The 19,520-nt window shown below is 43.7% G+C and overlaps 1 protein-coding gene across 1 annotated transcript in view; it reads left to right on the top strand.

The window, feature by feature from the left end:
• Window positions 1-13,333, top strand: part of F13A1 (coagulation factor XIII A chain) — a 171,951-nt gene extending 158,618 nt beyond the window's left edge. The window contains exons 14-15 of the mRNA XM_075585799.1: window positions 5,208-5,344; window positions 9,629-13,333. Of these exons, the coding sequence (XP_075441914.1) occupies window positions 5,208-5,344; window positions 9,629-9,782 (291 nt within the window). The 3' untranslated portion in view covers window positions 9,783-13,333. The remainder of the gene's footprint in view (window positions 1-5,207; window positions 5,345-9,628) is intronic.
• The last annotated feature ends 6,187 nt before the right edge of the window (window positions 13,334-19,520 follow it).

The following is a 19,520-nucleotide window of genomic DNA, read 5'->3' as shown; positions in this document are numbered from 1 at the left end:
CTTCCCGGTTACCCATATCCAGGACCGTAACATAATAATGCCTAGGTGATCCTCTCTCTGGCACATAGGTCACCCTATGTTTGTGAACATTTCTCCCTATGCTCCACACTCGCATCAGGGTGTCTATTCTTTCTTCCGCCTTCTTACCTACAATGTCACTCCCCCTATTGGCTAAATACAGCTCTATAGTTTCTTGGAGCCACGTTTCCCTATTGTCCTCAATTTCATCCATCAGGGGCTCCGGAACATAGGGATACTCCAACCCATGAGATTTTTTATATTTGACTATTATAGCCCTCTCTGCCCTACTGACCCTGGTCAGATCAGCATTACCTGCCCTCCCAGGTAACACCCATGATAGGGGCTCATCAGGATCTACTGGATCTGACAGTGTGTCGGGACCCATGGGCGCTATGTCTCTACGCTCCAGCTGGAACCACCTATCCTGTAATTCCCTGTCCCTCTGCTCGGGTGTAAACTCTCCCTCTTTCCACCAGAAATCTACCACGTCCTCCCGCCGGATGAGGAACCGAGTACGGTCCATCCATGCGGAGTACCCCTCAAATAGTGGAGCCCACCACCGGGTCTCCTTAAAGGGATTAGGCCCTGGTTCCCGGTCGTCATCAAATGAAAATACCCCTGACGACCTTGTGGATCGCGAGTTGAACCACCTCGAGGACCCCGGAGCCTTTACTGCCGGTTGGGGTGCTGTATCCGCCACCCTCAATTCTCCTCCTCCCCTTGAATCACCTTCCGTAGCTCCACTGAGCTGCCTCTCCCCAGTCCGTTTTTCCTCCCCCCCCAAAGGTATGTCCACAAGTTCCAAGCTGGGCGGTGAACCCGGTGACCGTGTGATAGGGGTAGGGGCATTAGCTAGGGCCTGGGGTTGGGTATAGGGGCATGGGACGGGACCCCACGGGGTTACGACCCGCTCCTGGCTGTCCGTAGACTGGTCCAAGGATGATGTCTCACCCTCCTCAGTCCTGACACCGTCTCTCCATTTTCTGGGCAATACGAGCGGTCGGGGGCCTTCCCCCAATCGCCGAAGCGTCGCTGCTTCCCCTTCCTGGGTTCCGCCGTCGCCACCGGAAGTGACGTCCTCCCCGGAACCGGAAGCGTCGCCATCTCGCGTTGGACCCCCATGCGGGATCTCTTCTCCCACGACATCCGGTTGCTCCGCCGTCGCCACCGGAAGTGATGCCGTCCCTCCACGTGCGCGTTGGGCCTGGCGCGGCCCTTCCAGCGCTTCGCCGTCTGTTGTGACCAGGTAAGAGATAGGGCTTTTTGGCTTACCCATCCGCAGGGGTGTAGGCGTCTCTCTCCCATCTCCGCCAGGTCCTGGGATGGCGGGACTCCGTCGGTCGGATCGCCGATCTGCGGGGGACATCCGGTCACTCACCCCACGGGGCGTCGTTCTCCCCGTCTGTCTTTTCCACTCCGTTCTTGCTACCGCCAGCTCACGGAGGTCCTCATCAGAGTAGTCCCCTCGCCCCGACCTAGGGGTCTCAGGGCGGGGTGAAAGTCTCTTTGCCCCTGTCGCGGGGTTTAATCCAGCCGCCTCAATGGCCAGTGACCCAGCCGACTTGACCGGCTCCAGTCCCCTGTCTCCGGGACTCGCGCGGTTGATCCACAGCGCGCCCGGGGACTCAGCAGAGCGCCGTGTCACATCCACCGGGGGGTCAGCAGGCTGTATTGGGACGAATGTGGGCATAGGCCACAGATACAAAGTCCCGCAATGAGGGCAACGTGCCATCGTATTCACAGTACCTCCGGGCAGCCCGCATTGTAGGCAGAGCCCGACCACCGTCTCTGTATTGGCCACCCTCACCACCAGCACCCCGCCGGGCACTGAGTAGGGCTGGGTGGAGACCATAGTGCCCACAGTGGAGGAGCAGGCCATTCTTGGTACAGGAGTCACTTCCTGCACAGGTCTCTCCTTCTCTGTGGTTCCTCGCAACTGACTGGTGGAAGTTGCTGGATCCGCCACTCCCTGCTTCGGCTCCTCCCTTCTCTGACAGAGTTGGAACCCGCCCCCAGGGGTTGCAATAATGGGCGGGTCCCACAGGGGAATATCATGCCCCTTAATTAAGGCCGCACCTCTCTCAGTCCTGGTGGGCGCGGTCTGCGTTTTCGCGCCAGTCTCCTCCCCAGAGCTGGAGTCCTTTCCCGCGGCTAGTTCCCGCCTTCTCCTTGCAGCAGCTTTTTGCACAAGGTACCTTTGCTTGCAAATCACCTCCACGGCCGGAACTACTTTTTGTAGTGGCGCCGTCTGGATATCAGTCCCTGGGCCCAGTGGGTGCATCCCCACAGGCCATAATTGAAAGTCACTCCCCCTGGTAGAAATCAGGGGAGGGTCCCATAAACTCAACGGTTGACTCAGCACAGGGGCTGAATTAGTCACTGTCCATCCCGGCGCAGCCATAGCTTTCGCGCCATGCCCCCCATCAGGGCGGGGCTCTGCTGTTCGTGCCATTCCCGGCCAGCTCTGTGCAAGTCCTGCAGCAGCCATTTTTTTTGTAACTGTCCCATGCGGTTTCCCTAGCAAGCGGGAACCGCCATTTTGGTTGGTTTTTGCACCCAAAAAGTCCATTCGTTCGCTCTCCTCACGGGGTTCTCCCCCAATTATAACAATTTCTTCACACTCTTCAAGGGTGGCCCCTCGCTGTCCCATACAGGATAAAAACGGGGCAGCCATAGCCTTCGCTCCGCTCCAGAGCAGCCTGGTCAATGACAACTCGGCGACAGTGCTCTCGGCGACAGTGCTCTTCAGTGGGTTGCACGCCACGGGTGCCCTCCCCATCAGCCTCTGTCCGCCATTTTACGTTCTCCGCGCCACGCGGCTCCTCCACTCTCTCATAACAGTTGTCGTACATGAGGCTCCACTCTGCGGGGCAGCCACCACACCGGTACAATAAAGATTAGCTCAGATGCACCACCACATGTGTACCTTTTCTAGGTGTGACTCAGTGTTGCACTACCTCAGGCTAGGCTCACTCTCTCAGTGTCTGCTGTGACTCCTTCCTCCCAGTCTGTGCTCCCTACGGTGAGTGTCTGGAATGGCTAGGTACTCTGGCTGGCTCTGCCATGCAGTACTTGGGGCGTCTACCTGTCTTGGTCAGCCTAGCGCAGACCCTCTCCAGGACTCCTGACCAAGTTAACAGGCTGTCCCTTCTGGCATCCTACCAACTAGCACTGCCTCAAGGTGACTCGGTCAGCTATAGCCCGCTCCAGACCCCTCACTCCCTTCAGGCCCCTAGGTTGTCCCTGCGAACTGACAATATCCCGTCAGCCCCCTGACCACCCCTAGGTCCGTCCCTACGCAGCACAAAGTGGCAGCAGACACTCTCCCTGTTTCCCAGTGACCTAGCTAAAAGCCTGTCCTGTTGACGGATCTGATCTCAGCAGCTCGCCTCCAAATGTAACGGTGTTTCTGGCCCGGCCTGACCCACCCAATCTCACATTGGCCCCTGTGGTCTAACCGGACCCCATTACAGTGTGGATATGTCATATGGTGCACCTGCTGGCTACAGGACTCCTGAGTCTCCCGCATGGTGGTGTGTGGGGAGAACCCGTCAGACAGGCAGCTGAGGTAGTGTGCTGAGTCTCACCTAGTTCCAGTGCAGCGCCTCCACCTCACCAGGGTCCCTGCGTCCGCAAGGGGATGATCCTGGCGAGGAACTCCTCCGTGGTGCTCCTCCCTGTACACTCATTCTTGATAGATACACGAGAGGGTTTCTGGCTGAACTCATCTTTATTGACACGGCAGGGCAACTGCCCTCCACAAGGAGTATCTTCAGCCGCTCATCTCGCCAGTGCTCCCTTTAGTTAGGTATGTCACCCAGATCAGGGATTCACTATTCCCGCAGGAATCACTGTCCTGTGCCAGGTCCCTGGACACAGCCTCCCATGGAGTTACTATAACATAACTGACACTCTGATAGAACTTTAACTCCTTCCTCAGCTCTGACAAGAGCTTTCCAGCAACACTCACAGAACTCAGAACTAACCAGCAACTAGAACTCCTCCCAGACTTGAACTAACTTTAGAACACAGTGCTGTGCCTTATGTAAGCTTCTGAGGCTGACACATCTCTGACATCACTAACCATGGAGTCAGAGCATGTGACCAGTCCCAGCCATACACAGAGCACCCCACCAGGGTGTGAGGGGAAACCTCCATAATTACTGCTGGCATGCCCACACTTACCAGGCCTTACTGCCAACAGGAGAGATGACTGTAGGCATTTTACATGACCGCTACATAAAAAAACAAAACAACTGATAGCACCGCGATCAGCCAAAAACACCATTCAGACCAAAGGAAGTGTAGTGTGATCGACCAAATTTGGTATTATTACATAAACCACTAAAATGAACTCAATGGAGGGGAACAATTTAAGTCTACTGTTTCTAAAATTAAGCTTTAAACATTATTTACTCGGAAATGTCACTGTATATGCTGGTATGTTTTATCACTGTTTGGTCCATATAACTATGCAACTAGCGTACTACTCAGCAACTTAACTAAGTGGTGCTGACTAAATGGAAATATATATTAAACACTTAAGTGCCATAGAGACTTACAATAATATAGAATGAATGGAAATAAGCCTTTTTGGGCCTCATGCAGAGAGCATCGTTATTTGAAAACTCGCCATTTTTTGTTCAATTTCGCGCAGAAAACTGCAGAAAATGGCGAGTTGCGAAAAACGCGCCTTTTTTTTTCTTTCTATTTTTAAAACTCGCCTCGCGGCTGGCGAGAATCTCCATCTCGCCATTTTTAAAACTCTCTGTATGCAGAGAAGTGCGAATGGCATGTAGCGGCTGTTCGCGCCAAGAAAATAGCGCGATTCGCGCATTTTAGCCGCGCCAGGAAAATATGGCAAGATGGCGCTCGCCGCCTATACTACAGGGGAAAAAAAAGGCGCGAAAATGTTTTTACACGTTTCTGAAGCGCGCATCTCGCCATTTTAAACTCGCCACACGCATCCATGTTAAACATAGCAGAATTCGCACTTTTCTGCATATGGAGAATAAAACTCTCCAAAAAAGCTACTTTTTATGAAATTCGCCATTTTTAAAATTCTATGCTCTCTGCATGAGGCCCTTAGTTTGTGATGCATTAATAATGTATTTGTGCAAATTATATTTTATATAGACTTATGACAACATTGAAATATAGTACATTGTAGACTTCTGCTTTCCTAGGCTCTTGGAGAGAAGATGGTTGGCAAAGAAATGACTGTGGTGGTGGAGTTCACGAATCCATTAAAGAAGAAACTCCAGAATGTTGGCTTGCGAGTTGGTGGACCTGGTCTTATGAAGACCAGCACCAAGGTTTTCAGGTGAGGCAAATTGTTACCGCAGGACCTTACTTAGAGATTGGCAAACCAATGCACATATACTTGGTGATTTAATTCTCCACTTGTTTTGGTTAAAATGTCAAAATCAGGGACACAATCAGTAAGTTTCCTAGTGTAATACTGAGTTACTTAAGTATTTGTCAATGTTTTCAACAGTTGTACCGGAGAAGGGCCCCAGCTCAGCTAATAAAGTATAATTACGTACTGGAGGGATGCTTATAGGGAAAGTGCATTACAAGCATATACAAAGGAGAAAAGAATCCCTGTCATTAGCACTCAGCCTATACTAATTAAATAATATTACAATATTTTAATAAGTTACAAAGGAGAAAACACAAAAGAATGTACGATTAAAACCTATATAACGCTATATACCAGACTTGGACCTGCTATACATTCCTAATATCACAGAGGTATCTATTTATCAAAGTTTCCCAGATGCAAAACAGAGGGGGGGGGGGGTTCAGAAAAAGAACATCAACACATTTATAAAAAGAAAAATATCCCAATTCTATGAGTGCTCCTTTTTTGCAAACGATTTGTCATATAAATAGACCCCAGAGTGGTTATATGGAAATAAAAATATGGACATTACCAAATAAGGCCTTAGAAATTCACTCATCTGTTTGCAGAAAAGTCTTCTAATGCCACTAAAGTGAATGGTCTTAGCTCTTGCAAAACCGCACTAGAGGTTTAGTGAATACTGTAAAGATGTATAGATGTCTGCGGAGCCTTGGCTGGAAAAAACACAAATTTGCAGCGCTAAATACTGTCTGCCGTGGTCTCGCTGCGGGAGGTCCTTGCTTCCGGCCAGACACCCTGCAGCGTTGGTCTTCTTTGTTACATCAGTGTGTGCTTACAAAGCAATGCTACTCCTTCCACATAACTCAGTCAGTAAGAACTCAAGGAAGTTGTCCAAAGTCTGTAACAAGTCCTCCCAGCTGAGTCTCAATTCATTTAAACCTGAAAATTATTGATTCCGTAGTTCAGGCATCCTCTTGAAGTTCCCTTGTTTAGATAAAGCTGCAGGGCCTCTGTGTGCAGGAGACAAAGCAACGGCTAGCAGCAGTTTATTTAAATAATAATCCCATTTGTGTCTTGGTATTCAAGATGATAAATAACCTCTGCCTGCCGATGGCTCAGCACAAGATTTGGAAGCATTCATCACCAGATTTCCTTCCAGGCAGAAAGGATTATTGCAATTTCAATCCATTTGCAACAAAATTAAAAATAATTCACTTTTTCACTTTGCTCCCCTTACTTGACTTTTCCATTTTACTTTAACTCCTTCAGTTCAACGGGGGCCTACAGTGCAGTGCAAAGTAGGCCCCTTTGGCCCTGAAGGGGTTAATCCATCCAGTTTTGGAGGGTATTCTCTGCAATTGAGAAATGCCTAATAATATCCGTAGAATAAGGCTGTTCCAAGTTAGAATGGTAATAATACATAACTAAAATGAACCAAACAGTTGTTGTTTTTAGTGTGATTATGTACAGTTTTTTTCTATAGCATATTAAAATATTATTTAAAAATCAAGGGAAGAACAAAACAAAAAACAATTGAGGCAAGTTGGAAAAATATATATTTTTTTTTCCCTGATCAGAATGTATAAGGAATAGTGCAGCAATGAATACTTTGACTTCCACTCATCTCTTTATGTACAATATATCTTGTCCATTACCTCCCAATATGAAACATGATGTGTGTGCAGTTTAGTGTCAGAGTCATTTTCTTCTCTGCAGACTGTCTGATTACAGATATATTTTTCAGCCACATACATTTGTCCATTTTGAGGTTAATGCCCTCCCACAAGTTGGGCCTAGACCAGGTTGTTAGCTATGCAGTGGGTGAAGAAAACTAATGTGATGTCTCGGTTTGTCAGCGTTCTCTTGTATGTGTGTGGGGAGGAGAGATGTGCAAATATTCCATAATTCGATTGGTCAAAATATGTCAAGTTTTGGTTTTGCATGTTCGCAAAACGTTTTAGTTGAAATAATTTTGGCCTAAATTATATGTAAAAATAGTACTGGGAGTTTCTCGACAGGCAAATGTGCAATATTCAGCTGCTTCACGAACGTCAGCAATATATGTCACACTTCCCTGCGGGGGAGGTGAAAGTGAATTCTAATACAGGTATAGTGAGGAAATGGAGGGTAACATACTTGCTGTATACTGGCATGAAGATCCTTAGATATGGATACTGAAATGAATACTATGGAATTATGTGCAAAAGGAGGGGGAAAACAAAGTTCAGATTTATTTTAGATGTGGCCCTTTGATATACAGTAGTACATACGTCCCGATCCATGACTTCCAGACTGAGTAACACCACTGAGAATTGGGAAGTGGTGAGAAGTTGGAAACTGTACATAATACCTGGGGAGATGTAAACAGTGATGTCCTGCTAAGTTAGCTTTTTATCATATTTACTGCTGCAGATTCTGGAGATATAGGCCTATCTATGACAGTGAATACTACCAGCAAGTCTCATAAACATTCAATGGCACCCAGTCTCAACATCTAGAGACTCTAGAAAAAAACAAAGACAGGACCTGGTGCTACTAATATTACTGGGAGCTAGGGCTGTATTATTTTGTAGTGGTATAGAGGTGGTGGAATATTCCTTGGCAATACCATCTGTGTTTTACAATATTTTGGTAGAACCAGCATGTCTTGTCTCATGTTTTCTGGTCTTAACTAATTTGTCATGCAAATGTTGGGGGGGGGGGGGGTGAAAGGGTGCATTTGCACCCCCCAAAAATTGGTATTGCACTTAATGAGGCCCCGCGCACTTCCCCACAGCAATGAACTGATTGCCGAGGGATAGAGCGGGGCTACTGTAATTGAGCAGCCCACCTCATCGGCGTCATGTGATGTTGCGTCCTCTTGGTGATGCAACGTCACATGATGATGCATTGCTATGATAGCACGATATCACATGGCAATGCTATGTGACAGGGTGGGACAGGTAAACACTGCACCCCCAAGTAAGAGATTCTGATTGTGCCCCTGCTCCACTTCGAAAACTACTCTATAAACTACTTTTGCAGTGCTGCGTTTGTTGAGAAGAATAGTATTTTTAATTTGAGAAATCTGGCATGAAGCAATTTTTTAGTCAACAGAACTAGTTCTAATAACCTTCTTTTGATTTTATTCTTTCTTCATATTTCTGGAATCTGATGCAATTGTAGCGTATCTGCTATATAACTTATTTAGATACAAGGGTTCAAGATCCTAAGATCATATTCAATTGATGTAATAACATATTGCTGAGCAATATACTATCATATTATGTTGTATACTCCTTGAACTTTTCTTTGTTATTTTTTCTCTTTTTTTCAATGTGTGAAAATAGTGAATTTTGTCATCATTGCTCAGGGTGCAACCATAAATGACCCGTTTTTGTTCATCATCAATGCTCTTACAACTGTAACCCCCTGTGTCTGCTATCAGTACAGGACATGGCCCCTTTAAGAATTACATCCCACTGGACCATGTGACTGTGCTTAGCCAGTGGAGTGACAGTTGGCGACAGTTGGAAAGGGATTGTTGAGGGGACTGGTATGGCAGTTTGTTTTTATATGGTGAGGCTGCTGCAGAACACTCTGCAAGGGCCTGACCGAGCCATGGAGTGAGGAGACTGGTGAATTTTGCTGGCCAGTACAAAGTACAGCGACACCTCAGGGAGCACTGCGACAGCTAAGAGGAGAAATATCAGCATTTAAGAGCCAGAGGAAAGAAAGAGATCCCCCTGCATTGTAACACAGGTTATGTTTTCAAATTAACTGTAAGAAGCAGCAGCTGCTTCTGTTTGATTCCAGAGCTCCAACGAAAAGTTATTGTACAAATACCCTGTCTGATCAACAGGGTATGTGAACTAATATGCAGTGATTGTAAAATATATAAAGACAGAGGCGTGATTTAGTGATTTATTTTAGTAGGATTGCAGAAATACTGTGTGGTTATGTGGTAGCCAGGTGTATGTATCCCGTTCAAAATTATAGATAAAGTAATATAAAGTTTGTTATAATTCCTTACAGTTTTGTTGTGTCTAATTACTGCTGCTTCCCACTCTGTGTACCACCCACTATAAGAGTTAAACCCCAAGTTACAGGACTCGGGCCCCCACCTCAGTGACAGGTTCTATAGTCTGAGGTAAAGTAAAGAGGGGTTATAAAATGTAAAAGTTGTACCCCCAAAACCTGTAAATGTATGTTTTACAAGTGATCATGGCACAGCGCTGAATATGTATTTCTCTTTTTTTCCAGTGAAATCCCAATGAATTCCACAATGACCTGGGAAGCAAAATGTATTCCACAGAGAGCAGGCCTAAGGAAATTAATTGCTTCTCTTGATTGTGAGACCCTACGACATGTTTATGGCGAGCTAGAGTTAAATATCATGACTGGAGGTGCTTTGTGAAGCAGTTTTACAGGGTGGGGTAGAGGGGGGGGATTCATGAAATTAACAGTTTCATCCTTGCTTGCAAATATATTGTGCTGTAGTCTATTACAACACTGAAGAATTGAAGCATAGTCATGCTTACAGGCTAAATCCATTTTTTTGGTAAAATATTAATCAGTCGCAGAAATAAACATTAATCCTTCACTTTTGATAAGAGCTTTAACGATGTGTTTAAACAAGTGTACTCCGATAATATTAAATCCTACCACTTACTCCCCAAAACATATACTGTACGTGTATATTTACTAAGTGGTGTTATGCCATAAGACATATATAAGATGTCTTTTGACACAGCACCACTTATTAAATATGGCCCTTAGTGGTTTAATATGTGGATATGTGGTGTTGCACAACTCTAAACCACACTACCACAGTGTATTGAGCAAGGCTCTCCATGTCTAAGTATTAAAAATTAATTCACCTTGATGACGGAAACATCCCTATTTTATCTTCTTGAAGATACAGTATATAACCCATTTATCTGAGTCGTCTTAAAGCTGCAGTTCAGTCTTTTTTTTTTTTTTTTTTTACATTTATTTTTTTACTTCAATAGTTTTATGTGGGCAATCTCTAATTACCTAAAGAACTGTATAGCTGCAGGTCAATTCGTTCTCCATGTATTGATAGGTCGAAATTTGGTGACATATTAAAAGCTGGGATTTGTTTATATTCTGCTTGTCAGTCAGTGGAAGCTCATGAATATTCATGAGCAATCCTGCACTGACAAGTGCTAGAGGAGGGCAGGGCTGACAAAGGGGTGTGCCAGAGCTTGTGACAGGACATGAAGGGGCAGTGCCTTAGCAAATGCTTGTTAAAATAGAATACAAGAAAATTGGTCTTTCAAAGTTGTTTTTTTAAAAACAGAAAATGCTAAAAGTATTTTTTCTTACTACAGAACTGATTTATTTAAAAAAACACACATGCAGGATATTGACTGAACTGCAGCTTTAATGATATACTTATAGGTAACAACATTTGACATCAGCAATTATCAGCACACAATCTCTGGCGAGATGATGATTTTACAGATACAAAATAATAATGGGCAGATAATAAAAGTAATCGCGTCACAGGATCCATCAGCTCTACACTTCTCTGCAATAAAGTTTTTTTAGTCACATTACCAGCCTTCATCTCATTCCTCACCACGGCGGTGCATCGAATCTTCCTCCGGTGGGAGGTGTTCCTGTTTATGGGGCCTGTAAAATGCTTTTTACAAGCGATTTCGCATGTGTAGCTATTCAGTAAGCTGTGATAACATGTCAAAATCACCTGTAAACGGCTTTTTTTACCAGCATTATCACTCTTGCAAAAACAAACAGTGCGGTAGGTTAAAAAAAAAAAAAACACAGAAACTCAAATTTATTACCAATAACAGCTATTCAAATAGCTTCGTAATGCAAATCACGGGTTAAATACCTTCCTCCAAATGAATTAGGGAGAGATGCCTGTGCTGAAAACTGCACATACTGTACCTGTGGTACCATGGGAGATATGCTAATGTCTATACAAAGTATATTGTAAAACATATCCTTAAGACCAATCATTTTAAATATCCTTGTGATGAAGGGGGTACCAGTGTCAGACCCAACAGGATTAGAATCCACAACAATGCCGTTCAGGAGCTCTTGCATTGAACTGACCCAGATGCTGGGAAATGCAGGGAAATGCTGTTGTCATACTGTAGCATACTTTGAGCTGTACTACTCACACCTGTAGCCCCAATCCCTAGCTTCCTTTAAAGCAGCAAAACATGTGAAATCTTATGTTTTTTTTTACATAAATCTCTTCTGTATTATTAGATAGTGATTTTTTTTTCAATTCAACTTAATGCAATTTTAATGAGTTTTAAAGCATTCTTTGATTTCTATAGCAGATTTTAGCCCACTTTCCAAGCAGTACAAAATCTTTGCAACACTTAATAATATAAGGACACATTGTAGCTTCTGAGTTACACTGACTGAAGGATTGATTTAAATTGAAAGGCGGCCATTATGTTAGGCACACAATCAGGATTGTTACAGAATTTTAACAAAGTATTTAAAATGCGATATATCTCCCTGAATACTGTTTTTTCACAAATATCTTACTGTGAGGTAGTAACATGCAAACATGTTCAATGTTGCAGTGGTAACATAGAAGCTACTACTTGAATAGGCCCCTACTGTATATACAGTATTAAGGCAAAAGTGGTGCAATTCTGCATCACAAAAAAGGGAACTAGATTTATTAGAGAAAAATATTCCATTAAGGTCTGTAGGCTTTTTTATTTGATACATCATAAGCAATGGTTTCAATATATCAAGGCAAAAGTGTAGCATTTTTTAGAGTAATATAGGATTTTTTCCTATATTGAGTGCAGTGTTTTTGCCCCAGAATTGCTCCACTTTTCCCTTTATACTGTACATAGATCCTAATTGTTGTGCCACATATGCACACTAGTTTTGCCCTAATACTTATGCGTCACTGCCTTTTTTACTTTGTTCCTGTCACATTCTGTACTTCTCTCATTATCGCCTTCTCACTATAATACAGCTACTTCCTTCATTCATTCTCACTTTCTCCATTCTCACAATATCTCTGCGTCTGATCTACTTCTCAATAGAAAAATGGTTAAAGTCATTCAATAGTATGCAAGCTGTTTTTAAAAAAATATGGGGCACAGATAAACACCACTAGTCAAAGTAGGAAAGAAAATGTATTCAACTAAAGGCACAATTTATGTTTTTATCTCCATGAGACCTTCATCAGGACTGCAGGTAGGACACCTTTTAATGGACAAACATGGACATCAGAATGTTTTGTAGTACTATTTTGTAGGATATGGAAAAATAAATTAACTAACTTCATAGTCAAGGTTTGTGAGGTTTATGCAAGATGTGGAATTGTAACCCTACAGTATATCACAAGTACAGAAATCATGTGTTTATTTGGGCATTTTTCAGACAACTGCTAAATTAGCCAGAATTGCTATAACAAAAAAGTCACCTACATTGAGATGTATTCAATAGAGGAGATTCATGGAAATTTACTAGCAATCGCCTGGAAGCCAACAAGAGTTCACAAATACCTGGCAGCTCACTGTTTAACATTGGGATTTATAAAGGCAGGGGACATGAGAGTAGATAAATATACTGGAGATTAAACTCGTAGGCTGAAAGTTGAGAGGCACAAATCATACCCATTTAGTGTCTCTCTTATTTATCCACTAAAGCAGCAAATGCAAATATCTTATATCTCACAGCAATCACTCAGTCTTTTCGCCGTCACTGATGTCACTGCATGACTTTAATCCGGGAGCTCCTCATTTACTTTAATTAGTAGCATTAGTAAAAAAAAATTAAATTAGGATTGTTTTCAAATGTTTTTGTTAAATGTTTTATGTAAACACAAACAATCCCGCTTGTTATATGCATGTATTACTTGTTGTACACGGTTTTTTTAATGGAAATTATAAACTGTACACCAGCATTTTAATTGAACCATTAAATAAAATATATTTGATTAGACTTGTCGCCAATTTATATTTCTTTGCACATGACTCAACTTTACGCATTAGATTATGCTATTTTGGTTATACTGTATGTTCTGATAAGGAGTAAGTTATATATGCTGCCTCGTTGCTAAAGCACTTGAGCCCTTATTCATAATACTATCAAGCTGTCTCCCTTTGCTAGAAAAGATTTTAGTCCCATTCATAGTATATTATTTGGCTGGAGGAGAATTTCTATTCAATCTCTTAAATTTAAAAGAGATCCTGAAGAAACTGGTTACTGTTTACAGGTCAATTCTTTGTTAGGCCCATCTGATCCTCAGAAGTCCATTAAATACTTAATGAGACGTTAACTTCAGCTAACGTCTCGTTAAGTCAAAACAGGAATTTTCAAAGCTCACTAATGATGCATTACTGTAAGTGCTGTTTTCAGCCGTAACGATCCCATGCGCTAACGGACGTTAGTGCAAATGGTATGCAATAGAGGAGTTCCCTCTAAAGCCTGTCCACAGGGCTCTGTTATAGTTAAATTCCTGCGTTAACGTTACAAACCTAAACCTGTCGTTGCTCACATTCAGACCCTGAAAGAGTTCTTTTACAGGGTCTGTATACGTCTAAGGCCACAGTTAGGTTATGATTTAACTATCATATTGTTATTTACAGGGGTATGTTCCTCTCCTGACCTTTTACTTACTTTAATTAAACAACTATTAAGGGATATGGTAGAATTAACGCCACCTTTTCGTAAGACATGATTAACGCCATGTTATTTGAAGCTAACGCAAGGCAGTGCTAACTTCCCATTGTTTTTGCATGTACGTGTATTTAGCTTTATGCATACACGTTAAACCCAGGGAAGCAAATGTGACTAATAGTGGTTTAGGGTAAAATGTCGAAAAATTTCCTTGACTTGGGAAATTAAAATTGCCTGCCCCCCGCCAAGGTGCAACCTGTATATCCAGCAACTCTCCCTCTAGAGCAGAATAGAGACTCCAGAGGACTTATTTCAAAAGTAGAAAAATATTTAGTTAGACAAAATTGACGTTCCGATCCAAAACGTGAATCTTTTTCAAGATCATAAATGTGAAGTGAGCCCATTGCCTTATACACATGATAAGTGATAAAGCACCTTTGTGGTGCACACTTTTACCTAATCCCCAAACCAATTGTGATTTGAATCAAGCATCATTGCATCAGTATGTGAATTTAACTATTTAGATGCTGCGCAAAAAAGATAAAAAAAACTTCAAGGGGAAAAAAAAGGAACAGAAGGGAAAAAAACAGAATTGTGTGTTATAGCTAAAATCAAAACCCAAAATAAATTATCTACATGTAGCTCAGTGCCCCTGGCTATGTGCTTCCTGGCCCTAGCATTGTAAGTCCTGGTAAGGTGCAGGCAGTGTTAGGGTTAAGTCCCTCTCACATGGGCCAGCATGTGAGTTCCCTCAGCCTATATTTAACTTGTTGTGGTTTCCAGGTGCAGTCTGGAAACCATTTGAACATGTGCCAAGTGGGGGTGGGAGGGCTCACTGGAGGAGTGCTGCCCAGTAACTGGAACCTAGTAGTGTGACCCTCCCCTTGTATAAAAGATGGCTCCCTATTAAAGGTTGTGTGTTTTCCATTTTAGCCTGCTCCTTAGGGAGTGGGTAATATTTCTACCTTGCCACATCAGGGTGTAAGGGGATTTAGACTAGCCCAGGGGCCTAAAGCCTCTGGGGGCCTAATCAATGAGTGATCAGCATGCAAGCTGCGAGGGAATTATTCTATGACTAATGCAGTGTGATAAGTACCTCTCTTGCATGAGAAGGAAAGATCAGGACTGGCCTGCTGATTAATGGTGGAACTGTTTCCTTGCCTGGGTGTGAGTTTATGGAACGGTTCCTGTAGGGAATACTCCCTGCCTCTAGCAGAGCCCTGCAGGATGGAGGCGCTGCACCAATGAACAAAAAGCCTGTCCTCTTGCTACTCACTCTCTGTGGAGACTCAGACCTAATGAAAGACTACAGGTGAACTACACAGCACCAAAACAACATCATGTAACTACAGATCTCCATTAGGGGGGGGCATAAAGGTAGGGTTGCCAGGTGTCCAGTATTGAGACTGTCCTATATGTGGACACTCTGTTCAGTAAATAATTGGAGGTAATACTGCACATGTATGTGTCTGGTATTACCTCTCTGGATGTTGTGACCTGACCAGTTTGGAGGGCTGCAGGATTTCCCTGAGTAGGGAGAGAGCAGGGCTTTTGCTAGGGGCTGGGCAGCTTCCTCCATCCTTATTGGCTGCTGCTGGGTAATGCAGCCAATCAGGAGGAGGTATCAGGATCCTAGGGGCGGGGCCAAGGAGAGGAGGAAACAGAATGGAGCTGTGAGAGGGGGCTGTGTGTGTCTTGAGCGGGTCGCACATTTCACCATAGAGTCCGGTTATTTGGGGAAAAGCCATCCGGCAACCCTAGATAAGGGTGTTACATACACATAAACACAAACAGAACCTTTAGACTGTAAATATACATAACTAAATAACTACTTGTTTTAAATGTGAATTGTTGAAAATCTCTTATAGCTTTAACCTAAAAGTAACTTAACAGAGAACGTAAAACAGCAAATAATTGCAAAAGCTGAAAAAACCTGATTATAAAGATCACTCTATGTCAGCATTTCCCAAACTTTTTTTTCCGTGGCCCGGTTATTTTTATACTTCTTCTTCGTGACCCACTAAAAATGTTATCGCCTATACTGGCCTATAGGTAAAATAAAACAGATATGAATGTCCATACAGTTTTCATATATTATAATAAAAAAGCATTTACTCTTACAAAAATGCAAGCAGTAACTTAAATGTAGAGAAAATGAAGTCCAGTAAATGAAAAGATCACAGCTCCGTTTGCGTAACAAGGGGATAGTGAGGGTCCGTCCAGCTCGCTGGTACACACTGACACCACAACGCGACTGCGTGACTTCCGGGTGTTGCGTGTTCTCGTTATACCCAGATCCTACAGTCTCCCACGTCACCGCACCTCAGAATGTTTCCCAATGAAACTGACTGAATGTACTACTACGGAGCTTCAACTGGCAACCAGATCGCAAGTCGCATGTCTCTCCCGCCACCGCACAGCCTCGCCATTGGTTGGGCTACTTTGCCGCGAACGAGACTCTGAAACGGCGCGGTGAGGCGCTGACAGAGCGCGTCGTTTGTATCGATTAATTGATTTATTTGACGGGAAGGAAGGGGTTAAACTTATTTGCTATGCATTACTGTGGTTGCCCTGTCCCAGACATTTTTATCCCCCATTTGCAGGCCATTCCCTGCCTGCGAGGTTAAAAGACAAGATGCATTGCTTGCCATACCCTCTAACCGACACATGATGGCGGTATAGAAGCCGGCATTTCAATGAGAAATACTAATTCTAGAACGAAAGCACCCAGAAACCTGATTTTTGAGGTGCAAATACAGTGAACCACTACATGCACATAGATATCATTTTTACAGTTATAATACAAACGTAACATGTTGTTTTAATAAAGTGTGTAAAAAACTGCAGATCTTAAATGTAAGGCAGGAGGTATTTTTTGTAAGTCCAAGCTGGAATTCCGTGGACATACAGCTGTGAGATGGGTGAATGAGCTGGGGTATTTTTATGATGGAGCCTCAAAGGGATCTAGCTGATTAGCATCTCCCTGTCTAAAAGAGTGTCAGTTATTAGCAATGTGCTATATAAATGTTGTATCTATCATGGGCTTCATCCTGCTCCTAACGAAGCTGACAGAGATCAGCGAAACGTGTAGAGCCTGCATGGTGAGCTGTGATCCAAAGCCGAGAGGACCGCCTGCCGTACACCTGTCTTCTCCCCCGAGAAACCGGAAGTAGTCAAGACATCGGCAGATGTGATGTAAGACCCCACCTGAAGCTATCCAGCTGTGGGAGACATTGAAGACAGACGGCCTGTACACCTTACCTCTCTGGCGTGAGATCCTTGCATAGCTTACCTTATTCTGATGTGCCCGTTTTTAATGTACACATTGTCAGTACAGCAGGGCCCCGGGTATACGGCGGGTTCCATTCCAGAGGCCCGCCGTATAGTGAAAATCGCCGGAAAGCGGATCCGGCGATTTTCAGTGCTGCGCATGCGCAAACCGGCATTTTTGCCGTTCTGCACATGTGCGACCTGCGGTCTGCACGCGCAACCGGCGGTCTGTGCATGCACGCCAGGCGCACTCGCCCATTCTGAGCATGCGCAATTTTAAATTCAACATGGCGGCCCCTTTCTCGTTGCTGCCGTATCAGTGGAACGCCGAAAAGCGTAGCGCAGAGAAGCGGGGCCCTGCTGTACATATATTGTTATTTTTCTTTTCCCTCTATAAACATTTTATTGGTCTGCACTATTGGTTCTCTCCATTATTTTTCTCTCTTCCTGAGTCATACCTCGATTGAAATTATCCTCCAGAGAAGCTGTTGCCTAGTCTCCTTACATCGCTGGTTTACAACTTACCTTTTGTAAGTAGGTTCTTCATACGAGCCAAGACCTGTTCCCTTTCCATTCATCATTTGTGTGACAGTATTGCACTAGATATCTTTCTTTTCTTTTGGGGTGTTCCTGACATATGCTCCCTTCATATCCTGAATGTGTTCTTTGTTATCCCCCATTGACTCCAATGTTTCCCTTAGAAAACCGATTTGTCCCTCGTTAGGCGCGTATATATTCACTAATGTAATATACTGGCCTGAGAGGAGACCGTGGAACACAAGTGACCTCCCACCCTGGTCTCTCTTGACCTCCAGTGTCTGGAACGTTATACCCTGTTTTATCAAAATTGCTACCACCCTTTTCTTACTGGTAAAAGATGAGTAGAAAACGATAGGATATGTCCTGCTAAAGGTATTTGGGGTTCTGGGGAATCGAAATGTGTCTCTTGTAGAAAGACAATATCCGCTTTGAAAATTCTAAATTCTTTTAAAGCCAGTCTATGCTTTCTATTACTATTAAGGCCTTTGACATTTAGGGATACCAGCTTCAATGGTGTTTAACTAGTCATTTCCAATATCGTATCTCTCTCATGTGAAAATTGTGAACAAAGATTTTTAATGGTTGTATGGAACAAAAGGGGGTAAAAAACAGAAAAAAGGGACTTTCCCCCTCCGGTAACTTGGGTAAAAACAAAAACAACAAAAATTAAACTATAGGATAAGATGAATGAATTCAGCCACTAATCCAAAGTTTGCGGCCAGACCTTACGTGACCTGGCCTGGCGGGCATATGGCCCTACAGGGGGCGACCTGATGTTGGGCATGGAGAGCGTCCACCGGTCCTGCACACCCCACCTATACGTGCATTACCTCCCCCAGCCGTGCCTTCACCACAGCTTGATTATAATATGTAAAAGACAATCTATATATATATTTAGATATAAAGAAACCACATCAGTTCCTAGCACCCGTGAGACAAATAAAAATATAAAACTTATCGTGTTGATATATACTTATAGGGATAGACTTCCCGGCTAGAAATATAAAGATATAAAAATATATTTAAAAATCCCGGATTCACCTATTGTCTTTACATGTTCAATGTCTTTAAGCATAAAAAAAATGTATTGAGTAATAAATTGTTCTTGGTTTCTCATTGAGGTTTTATGTCCTTTGTATCTATAACCAAACAAGAAGAAACAGCTCTTCAAAGTCTTTGGGCCAAGGCCCTGTCACCCATTGCCGGACTTCTCATTCCATGTATTCACTGGTTTTGTCCGTCGATCAACGCCGGCATCCAACAAGCAAACAGCCAGCTACAAACCGTATATTAAGCGGACCTTGTAGTAAATTGGGAAAAAACAGAAGGAGAGTGGAAGGAGAGTGGAAATTACAGAAAGAACAGGATAAGAAAAGCAAATATAGTTGCACATCCGGGGTTCTTTCTCTGGTTGCCGTTGGTTGCCGAGACCCGGTCAGGAAGATGGCCACAGACTTGCCGAGAGATCCTCAAAACCACCATCAGTCCTGAATCTTTTATCTCCGAGCAACCACACCTTCAGCCGATCAATCTTCTTCTGTGTTATCTTCTCGGGGTCTTCGTTGCTGACCAGAACCTTCGCTGGGAGTCAGGTCCAGAGCCAACAGGAAAGACGCAGATTCCTTTGGATAATGAAGGGAGACCTGTCTGCCTCTGTGGTTTACCACTAAACGGAACGGGAAGCTCAACTGGTAACGAA

Source organism: Ascaphus truei, chromosome 2 (genome assembly GCF_040206685.1).
Source record: "Ascaphus truei isolate aAscTru1 chromosome 2, aAscTru1.hap1, whole genome shotgun sequence".
Classification (NCBI taxonomy): domain Eukaryota; kingdom Metazoa; phylum Chordata; class Amphibia; order Anura; family Ascaphidae; genus Ascaphus; species Ascaphus truei.
The sequence above is the reverse complement of the archived record's forward strand: the minus strand, read 5'-3'. Positions and strand labels throughout refer to the sequence as shown.